Source organism: Somniosus microcephalus, chromosome 2, assembly GCF_052327205.1.
Source record: "Somniosus microcephalus isolate GS21.2 chromosome 2, FLI_Smic_1.0, whole genome shotgun sequence".
In the NCBI taxonomy this organism is placed as follows: domain Eukaryota; kingdom Metazoa; phylum Chordata; class Chondrichthyes; order Squaliformes; family Somniosidae; genus Somniosus; species Somniosus microcephalus.
In genome coordinates, this window is record NC_140988.1 from 96,626,143 (window position 1) to 96,637,124 (window position 10,982).

The 10,982-nt window shown below is 54.6% G+C and overlaps 1 protein-coding gene across 1 annotated transcript in view; it reads right to left on the reverse strand.

Annotated features, from left to right (window-relative positions):
- Positions 1-6,553, reverse strand: part of prmt9 (protein arginine methyltransferase 9) — an 81,626-nt gene extending 75,073 nt beyond the window's left edge. Inside the window, exon 1 of the mRNA XM_086011504.1 lies at positions 6,175-6,553. Within this exon, the coding sequence (XP_085867630.1) occupies positions 6,175-6,357 (183 nt within the window). The 5' untranslated portion in view covers positions 6,358-6,553. The remainder of the gene's footprint in view (positions 1-6,174) is intronic.
- Between the last annotated feature and the right edge of the window lie 4,429 nt (positions 6,554-10,982).

Consider the following 10,982-nt stretch of genomic DNA (forward strand, 5'->3'; position numbering starts at 1 on the left):
TAAAACGGCAGTTAGGCAAAGAGGATTTAGAAATTAGCATAACTGGTGAAGCCAAATGTAACAGCAAACAAAATGATTTAAATATAAGGTTATCAAAGAATTGACATCCTGCAAAAAAATAGGGTTGAAGCTGTTACTAAATTATTACTTCCTGCAAGTATTCACTAAAGAAGCACTAGTTGCACGCCAACCACTATAGTGGGTCTACAGTTATAGAAACATCGATAGAAACATAGAAGATAGGAGCAGGAGTAGGCCAGTCGGCCCCTCGAGCCTGCTCCGCCATTCAATGCGATCATGGCTGATCATCCAAATTCAGTACCCGGTCCCTGCTTTCTCCCCATACCCCTTGATCCCTTTAGCCTTGAGAAATATATCCAACTCCTTCTTGAATATATTTAATGAATTGGCCTCTACTGCCTTCTGTGGTAGAGAATTCCACAGGTTCACCACTCTCTGGGTGAAGAAATTCCTCCTCATTTCTGTCCTAAATGGCCTACCCCTTATCCTTAGACTATGACCCCTGGTTCTGGACTCCCCGACCATCGGGAACATTCCTCCTGCATCTAGTCTGTCCAGTCCTGTCAGAATTTTATAAGTTTCAATGAGATCCCCTCTCATTCTTCTAAACTCCAGCGAGTACAAGCCCAATCGACCCAATCTCTCCTCATACGTCATTCCTGCCATCCCAGGTATCAGCCTGGTGAATCTTCGCTGAACTCCTTCCATGGCAAGAACATCCTTCCTCAGATAAGGCGACCAAAACTGCACACAATACTCAAGATGTGGTCTCACCAAGGCCCTGAAAAACTGCAGCAAGACATCCTTGTTCCTGTACTCAAACCATCTCGCTACAAAGGCCTTCTTAACCGCCTGCTGCACCTGCATGCTTACCTTCAGCGACTGGTGCACAAGGACACCCAGGTCTCGTTGCACTTCCCCTTCTCCCAATCTATTGCCATTCAGATAATAGTCTGCCTTCCTGTTTTTGCTACCAAAGTGGATAACCTCACATTTATCCACGTTATATTGCATCTGCCCAATCATCCAACCTGTCCAAATCATCCTGGAGTTTCTCGGCATCCTCCTCACAGCACACACGCCCACCCAGCTTTGTGTTGTCTGCAAATTTGGAGATATTACATCTACTTCCCTTGTCTAGATCATTAATATATATTGTGAAAAGCTGGAGTCCTAGCACCGATCCCTGCGGTACCCCACTAGTCACTGCCTGCCACTCGGAAAAAGACCCGTTTATTCCAACTCTTTGCTTTCTGTCTGCCAACCAGTTCTCTATCCAAGTCAGAACCTTGACATCACTTGTATGGACATCAGAGATACGCTTAAAGGTTTCAAAATCAATAAATCCGCAGGGATGGGTGTTATGCACCTGAGGGTGCTAATTGAGACGCGTGAAGATATCTACGAATTGCTGACAGACATTATGAGGGAATCAATAAATACAGGGGAGGTCTGACTGGATTGGAAGCAAGCCAATGTGGTAACTAATTTCGAGAAAACGATAAGAAAAGCCTGAGTAACTACAGACACATCAGTTTTACATCCTTAAATTGTAAAATAAATCATTAGGAACAAATTTGAGGATCACCTAATATGTGACTTGCAAAGTGATTTCAGAACAGGCAGATCTTGTCTGATGAATAACCTTAGAGTTGAAGAAATCTACAAACTCATTGCACTATGTATTGGAGGTGAGGGTGGAGTGGTCGGGGGAGATAAAGGGTTTAAGGGGATGGTTTGTTATGGAGAAAAAGAGCCTTGTGTTGAACTCATCTTCCAGGATGATCCTGTGATAGTAGGAGGATTTGGCTGAGGAGACTGAGGAGCAATCAACCCAAATCTGATGATAAGCGAATAATGTTCTATATAGTATTTGATCATCAGTGTCTATAGTTATTGCTATAAACTTCAATTGTATTCTTGACCAGGTATTTGTCCAGATCTTTTTAATGTACAATCAAAACATCACACAGGGCAGGAAAGTTCTTTATCGGAACACCAAATTAGGTGTTCTCACTCATTTTGCAGTGTGAATACTTCAAATAGCCTTAGGCTAGGGATTAAAAAATTGTTCAGGTTTCCTGCTCCTGATAGTTGCTCAGTCACTGCTGCTGAAAACTACATTTGAGTGAAGAGAAACTGGAAGAACAAGATTGGGTTCAACTGTGATGTCCTCAGTGATTAATCCAACATTTTTAGGCTTGTAAATGATAGGTTACTTAGACGAAGTATTGCAATTATATCACAGCAAGAGTTGACACCCCTTCCTCCATCAGAGCAGGAGGAAGAAGGGAAAGAAACCAGAGAGAAAACATGGGGGGAAATATCTAAATTGGAAAAAAAAGGGCAAGAAGTCTTGATTTTCAGGTTTCCTTTGTCCTGAATTTTGGTGAACAAAATTGGTTTAGCTCTGTAGACACAGATAACTGAAGGTGTACACCAAAATCAATGCTGATCAGTAGAGAATAGATGAAGCATTCCATGCAGCAAACAGGGAAAATGGCTGCATGGGCCATCAAAAGTGCAGCATCCCAATACTGACATTTCCGGCTTTTAATCAAGTTTAATCATAATTTTGTAATTCATCTTTTGTGCCTTTAGCCGTCTAGGCCCAAATCTCTGGAATTCCATCCCGAATCCTCTCTGCCTCTCGTCTTTTAAGACCCTCCTTAAAACCCTGAGTCACCCCTCCTAATATCTCCCTCTTTGGCTCAGTCGATTTTTATCTGATTACGCTTTTCTAAAGCACCTTGGGACGCTTTTGTACATTAAAGGCACTATATAAATGAAAATGTTGTTCTTGTTGAAAGGTAAGTTATAGGGTACAATCCTAAAATCAGAAGCCTCATATACTACCATAAAACATGGGCAACAACAACCAAACCTTGTATTTATATAGCGCCTTTAACATAGTAAAACATGCCAAGGCATTACACAGGAGCGTTATCAAACAAAATGACACCGAGCCACATAAGGAGATATTAGGACAGGTGGTCACAGAGGTAGGTTTTAAGGAGCGACTTAAATGAGAGGGAGGCAGAGAGGCTTAGGGAGGGAATTCCAGAGTTTAGGGCCTAGGCAGCTGAAGGCACAGCCACTAATGCTGGAGCAATTAAAATCGGGGATGCACAAGAGGCCAGAATTGGAGGAGCGCAGAGATTGCGGAGGGTTGCAGGGCGGGAAGAGGTTACAGAGATAGAGATAGAGAGGGGCGAGGCCATGGAGGGATTTGAAAACAAGGATGAGAATTTTAAAATCAAGGCACTGCCATACTGGGAGCCAATGTAGGTCAGCGAGCACAGGGGTAATGGGTGAATGGGACTTGGTGTGAGTTAGGACACGGGCAGCAGAGTTTTGGATGAGCTCAAGTTTATGGAGGGTGGAAGATGGGAGGCCGGCCAGGCGAGTATTGGAATAGTCAAGTCAAGGGGTAACAAAGGCATGAAAGAGGGTTTCAGCAGCAAATGAGCTGAGGAAGGGGCAGAGACAGGCAATGTTACGGAGGAGCAAGCAGGCGGTCTTGGTGAAGGAACGGATGTGTGGTCTGAAGTTCAGCTCAGGGTCATATAGGATGCCAAGCTTGCGAATGATCTGGTTTAGCCCGAGACAGTGGCCAGGGAGAAGGATGGAGTCAGTAGCTAGGGAACGGAGTTTCTGGTGGGGACCGAAGACAATGGTTTTTGGTTTGACAAAGTACCACGTAATAGACTTCTAAGCAAAACAAAATCCTATGTGATTAGAGGGACAGTGGCAGCATGGACACAAAATTGGCTAAGGGACAGAAAGCAGAGAGTAGTGGTAAACTTTTGTTTTTCAGACTGGAGGGAAGTATACAGTGGTGTTCCCCAGGAGTTGGTATTAGGACCACTGCTCTTTTTGATGTATGTTAATGACCTGGACTTGGGTTTCAATTCTGGGCACCACACTTTAGGAAGGACTTCAGTTCTGTGGAGAGACTGGAGAAGCTGGGGTTGTTCGCCTTCGAGCAGAGAAGGTTAAAGGGAAATTTGAGAGAGGTATTCAAAATCATGAACCGTTTTGATAGAGTAAAAAAGGAGAAACTGTTTCCAGTGGCAGAAGGGTCGGTAACCAGAGGACACAGATTTAAAATGATAGGCAAAAGAACTAGAGGCGACATGAGGAAAAAAATATGTATGCAGCAAGTTGTTGTCATCCGGAATGCACTGCAGATTCAATAGTAACTTTCAAAAGGGAAATTGATAAATACTTGAAGGGAAAAAATTTACAGGGCTATGGGGACAGAGCTGGGGAGTAGGACTAATTGGATAGCTCTTTCAAAGCGCCGGCACAGGCCGGTGGGCCAAATGGCTTCCTTCTGTGCTGTATCATTCTATGATTCTACGAAAGGCTGTAGACAGGTCGTGAAGGGTGAGGAGGGATAGTATACCACGGTCAGAGTCACATAGGATATCATTTGTGAATTTGATATGGGCTATTTCAGTGCTGTGGCGGGGCGGAAACCTGATTGGAGGGGGTCAAACGTGGAGTTGCGGGACAGATGGGCACGGATTTGGGAAGCAACAACATGTTCAAGGATTTTGGAGAGTATGCACTAGGAAAGTGGAAGGAAATAATTTTCTGGAGGGTGGGGGGGGGTGTTCATTAAGATAAAGTAAGCTATTCAGGGGAAACAAAAATTCTTCTCCTACTATTGATATACAGTCAGCTTCAAACACTTACAGGTTAGGTATAGGGTAACGATCCCATTACGCTGCCCTATCAATATACCTTAAAGGTGAAGAAAAAACTAGGAAAAGCACGTCCTGTTTAAAGGAATGGCTGAGGGGACCTAAGTATGTGAATAAAAAGCATAAACAGAAAAATATCAGTTGCCAGTTTTCAAAATATTGGCAAACTTTGACGGGAGTTCCATCCTGTGACAATGTGGAACTTTCTATCACAAAGAGTGGTTGAGGCAAATAGATGCATTTAAGGACAAGCTTGATAAGCATGAGGGAGAAAGGAATCGAGGAGGGTCGAGTGGAGCACAAACACCAGCATGGACTGGTTGGGCCGAATAGCCTTTTTCTGTGCTGTACATTCTATGTAATTCTATATAATTCAGCTCTTCTTCCCTCCAAACTACTCCAGTGATGTCACTGACATCCAGCTGCTTGTATCCCAGAACATCTCCATTCATTTTTAATGGGCTTGCAACTTGGGACCAGACTTAAACATGTGTAACTGCCTAACCCTGGGAAAACACTACACTAGCTAAGAATGCAGCATACTCTACATGTTTCTTCAGGGCCAGGTGATCCTGAATTGCCCAGAGGCCAGTCTGAAGTTGAGACCTCAAAACAAATTGTTAGAAATCATCCATTATTTTTTCAATTCATATTGATATTATCTTTCATACTGAAGTTGGTTCAATGCCACGGCAATACAGGAGTTGGAATTCTCAACTCTATCCCTCAATGATAGTTTTGTCAAACATTAATTGTGACCAAAGTACTTCACATTATGTTTTACAAGTCAAGTCGAGATTTGCTAAAGTACAAAGCTGTCAATATTGGGGAAATATTAAGCTGTCATGTGTGATTGGCAAGAGAGCTATGGATTGTTTCATATTAATGTGGAAATTCCAGTCAGACATTCTGTTCTAAAGAACCTCTTAAAGATGATGTAAAAACTGCATGGCCTCTGATGTGAGATTTGAAGTGATTCTCATCAAATGTTGCTTTTCATGGCCTGTTCGGGTTTGCCACTTGGCCGAAAGGCACATTTCGAAGGACATGTCAAGATAAGCAAAATACTGCGGATGCTAGAAATCCGGAATAAGAACAGAAAATGCTGGGAAGACTCAGCGGGTCAGGCAACGTCTGTGGAGAGGAAACCGCCACCTGTCCTGCCTAGTACTTCCAACATTTTCAATTCAAATGAGATGACTTGATCGTCAGAACTTAAGTGAATAACTTGATAAGGAGCGACCGCCAGAGGATCACATCACCGCCGCCCAACGACACCCCGAGCCCGCCAGCGGCATTGGAGGCGGGCGATGATCAACCCCAGCACGGGGCACTTGCCGGCCTCGGCCTGGAGCCCGCGGCTGTCCTGGGCCTAGGCTGTGCGGAGAAGCACCAGCCCAGGCGGGCCCTCTGCTGTGTTAGGCGGGCCCGGCCCGGCACTCACCCTGATGATGTCCTTCAGCTCCGGCGCCAGGTTGAGTAGCAGCAGGTAGTGAGCGAAGGCAGTGCCGAAATCCTCCCTCTCCAGGTAGTCCTGGGCGCTCTGCAGGGAGCGGTAAACTAGCCGAACTCGGCCTCGGCTCCCGCTCTCCCCCCGAGCCCGGCGCCCGGGCCTCCGAGCGGACATCGAGCAGCGCGAGCGGCCGGGCAGCAGACAGACAGAGACAGAGAGAGAGAGCAACGCTGCGTCTCTCGAGGCCGGGCAGGCCCGGGGTGAAGCGGCCGCGGCTCCCAGCACAGCAAACAGACGAACGGAAACACTGCTTCGTGCGGCGCTGGAATAGAGCGCTCCGCATCTTAGTCCCCAAACACAAACATCACCTCCTCCACGCCCTCCCCCCCCAAAAAAAACCTCCTCCCTCCCCAAAAAAACCTCCTCCCTCCCCCCCCAAAAAACCTCCTCACCCCCCAAAACCTCCTCCCCCCCCCCCCCCCCCCTCAAAACCTCCTCCCCCCCCCCCCCCCCCTCAAAACCTCCTCCCCCCCCCCCTCAAAACCTCCTCCCCCCCCCTCACCCCCCAAAACCTCCTCACCCCCCAAAACCTCCTCCCCCCCCCCCACCCCCCAAAACCTCCTCCCCCCCCTCACCCCCCAAAACCTCCTCCCCCCCCTCACCCCCCAAAACCACCTCCTCCCCCCCCCCACACCCCCCAAAACCTCCTCCCCCCCCCCCACACCCCCCAAAACCTCCTCCCCTCCCCCCCACACCCCCCAAAACCTCCACCCCCCCCACACCCCCCAAAACCTCCACACCCCCCAAAACCTCCTCCCCCCATCCCCCAAAACCTCCTCCTCCCCACCCCCCAAAACCCTCCTCCCCCCCACCCCCCAAAACCTCCTCCCCCCCCCCACCCCCCAAAACCTCCTCCCCCCCCCACCCCCCAAAACCTCCTCCCCCCCCCACCCCCCAAAACCTCCTCCCCCCCACCCCCCAAAACCTCCTCCCCCCCCACCCCCCAAAACCTCCTCCCCCCCCACCCCCCAAAACCTCCTCCCCCCACCCCCAAAACCTCCTCCCCCCCCCACCCCCCAAAACCTCCTCCCCCCCCCACCCCCCAAAACCTCCTCCCCCCCCACCCCCCAAAACCTCCTCCCACCCCCACCCCCCAAAACCTCCTCCCCCCCCCCCACCCCCCAAAACCTCCTCCCCCCCCCACCCCCCAAAACCTCCTCCCCCCCACCCCCAAAACCTCCTCCCCCCCCGCCCCCCAAAACCTCCTCCCCCCCCCCGCCCCCAAAACCTCCTCCCCCCCACCCCCCAAAACCTCCTCCCCCCCCACCCCCCAAAACCTCCTCCCCCCCACCCCCCAAAACCTCCTCCCCCCCACCCCCCAAAACCTCCTCCCCCCCCACCCCCCAAAACCTCCTCCACCCCCACCCCCCACAACCTCCTCCCCCCCACCCCCCAAAACCCCCTCCCCCCCACCCCCAAAACCCCCTCCCCCCCACCCCCAAAACCCCTCCCCCCCACCCCCCAAAACCTCCTCCCCCCCACCCCCCAAAACCTCCTCCCCCCCACCCCCAAAACCTCCTCCCCCCACCCCCAAAACCTCCTCCCCCCCACCCCCCAAAACCTCCTCCCCCCCCACCCCCCAAAACCTCCTCTCCCCCCCACCCCCCAAAACCTCCTCCCCCCCCACCCCCCAAAACCTCCTCCCACCCCCCCACCCCCCAAAACCTCCTCCCCACCCCCCAAAACCTCCTCCCCACCCCCCAAAACCTCCTCCCCCCCACCCCCCAAAACCTCCTCCCCCCCCACCCCCCAAAACCTCCTCCCCCCCCTCCCCCCCCACCCCCCAAAACCTCCTCCTCCCCCCCACCCCCCCAAAACCTCCTCCCCCCCCCACCCCCCAAAACCTCCTCCCCCCCCCACCCCCCCAAAACCTCCTCCCCCCCCCAAAACCTCCTCCCCCCCACCCCCCAAAACCACCTCACCCCCCAAAACCTCCTCCCCCCCCACCCCCCAAAACCTCCTCCCCCCCCACCCCCCAAAACCTCCTCCCCCCCCACCCCCCAAAACCTCCTCCCCCCCCCACCCCCCAAAACCTCCTCCCCCCCCACCCCCCAAAACCTCCTCCCCCCCCAAACCTCCTCCCCCCCCCAACCTCCTCCCCCCCAAACCCTCCTCCCCCCCCCCAAAACCTCCTCCCCCCCCACCCCCCAAAACCTCCTCCCCCCCCACCCCCCAAAACCTCCTCCTCCCCCCCACCCCCCAAAACCTCCTCCCACCCCCCCACCCCCCAAAACCTCCTCCCCCCCAAAACCTCCTCCCCCCCCAAACCTCCTCCCCCCCCCCCAACCTCCTCCCCCCCAAACCTCCTGCCCCCCAAACCTCCTCCCCCCCCAAAACCTCCTCCCCCCCCACCCCCCAAAACCTCCTCCCCCCCCACCCCCCAAAACCTCCTCCCCCCCCCACCCCCCAAAACCTCCTCCCCCCCCCACCCCCCAAAACCTCCTCCCCCCCCACCCCCCAAAACCTCCTCCCCCCCCCCACCCCCAAAACCTCCTCCCCCCCCACCCCCCAAAACCTCCTCCCCCCCACCCCCCAAAACCTCCTCCCCCCCCACCCCCCAAAACCTCCTCCCCCCCCAAAACCTCCTCCCCCCCCAAACCTCCTCCCCCCCCAACCTCCTCCCCCCCCAACCTCCTCCCCCCCCAAACCTCCTCCCCCCCCCAAAACCTCCTCCCCCCCCACCCCCCAAAACCTCCTCCCCCCCCACCCCCCAAAACCTCCTCCCCCCCCCACCCCCCAAAACCTCCTCCTCCCCCCACCCCCCAAAACCTCCTCCCACCCCCCCACCCCCCAAAACCTCCTCCCCCCCCAAAACCTCCTCCCCCCCCCAAACCTCCTCCCCCCCCAACCTCCTCCCCCCCCAAACCTCCTGCCCCCCAAACCTCCTCCCCCCCCAAACCCTCCTCCCCCCCACAAAACCTCCCCCCAAAACCTCCTCCCCCCCAAAACCTCCTCCCCCCCAAAACCTCCTCCCCCCCAAAACCTCCTCCCCCCCCAAAACCTCCTCCCCCCCAAAACCTCCTCCCCCCCAAAACCTCCTCCCCCCAAAACCTCCTCCCCCCCCCAAAACCTCCTCCCCCCCAAAACCTCCTCCCCCCAAAACCTCCTCCCCCCCCCAAAACCTCCTTCCCCCCCAAAACCTCCTTCCCCCCCCAAAACCTCCTTCCCCCCCAAAACCTCCTCCCCCCCAAAACCTCCTCCCCCCCCCAAAACCTCCTCCCCCCCCAAAACCTCCTCCCCCCAAAACCTCCTCCCCCCCCAAAACCTCCTCCCCCCCCCCAAAACCTCCTCCCCCCCCCAAAACCTCCTCCCCCCCCCAAAACCTCCTCCCCCCCCCAAAACCTCCTCCCCCCCCCAAAACCTCCTCCCCCCCCAAAACCTCCTCCCCCCCCAAAACCTCCTCCCCCCCAAAACCTCCTCCCCCCCCCAAAACCTCCCCCCCAAAACCTCCTCCCCCCCAAAACCTCCTCCCCCCCAAACCTCCTCCTCCCCCCCAAAAAAAAACCTCCCCCCCAAAAAAAAACTCCTCCCCCCCCACCCAAAACCTCCTCCCCCCCTCCCAAAACCTCCTCACCCCTCCCAAAACCTCCTCCCCCCCACCCCCCAAAACCTCCTCCTCCCCCCCCACCCCCCAAAACCTCCTCCCACCCCCCCACCTTCCAAAACCTCCTCCCCCCCCCAAAACCACCTCCCCCCCCAAACCTCCTCCCCCCCCAAACCTCCTCCCCCCCAAACCTCCTCCCCCCCAACCCTCCTCCCCCCCACAAAACCTCCCCCAAAACCTCCTCCCCCCGAAAACCTCCTCCCCCCCAAACCTCCTCCCCCCAAAACCTCCTTCCCCCCCAAAACCTCCTTCCCCCCCAAAACCTCCTCCCCCCCCAAAACCTCCTCCCCCCCAAAACCTCCTCCCCCCCAAAACCTCCTCCCCCCCAAAACCTCCTCCCCCCCCAAAACCTCCTCCCCCCAAAAACCTCCTCCCCCCCCCCCAAAACCTCCTCCCCCCCAAAACCTCCTCCCCCCCAAAACCTCCTCCCCCCCCAAAACCTCCTCCCCCCCAAAAAAAATCCTCCCCCCCAAAAAAACCTCCTCCCCCCCACCCAAAACCTCCTCCCCCCCCTCCCAAAACCTCCTCCCCCCCTCCCAAAACCTCCTCCCCCCCTCCCAAAACCTCCTCCCCCCCTCCCAAAACCTCCTCCCCCCTCCCAAAACCTCCTCCCCCCTCCCAAAATCTCCCCCCCCTCCCAAAACCTCCCCCCTCCCAAAACCTCCCCCCTCCCAAACCTCCCCCCCTCCCAAAACCTACTCCCCCCCAAAAAAAAATCTCCTCCCCCAAACCCCCCCAAAACCTCCCCCCCAAAACCTCCCCCCCAAAACCTCCCCCCGCCAAAAAACCTCCTCCCCCCCCCAAAACCTCCTCCTCCCCCCCAAAACCTCCTCCTCCTCCCCCAAAACCTCCTCCTCCCCCAAAACCTCCTCCCCCCCAAAACCTCCTCCCCCCCAAAACCTCCTCCCCCCCCAAAACCTCCTCCCCCCCAAAACCTCCTCCCCCCCAAAACCTCCTCCCCCCCAAACCTCCTCCCCCCCCAAAACCTCCTCCCCCCCCCAAAACCTCCTCCCCCCCAAAACCTCCTCCCCCCAAAACCTCCTCCCCCCCAAAACCTCCTCCCCCAAAACCTCCTCCCCCCCCAAAACCTCCTCCCCCCCAAAAAAAACGTCCTCCCCCCCAAAAAACCTCCCCC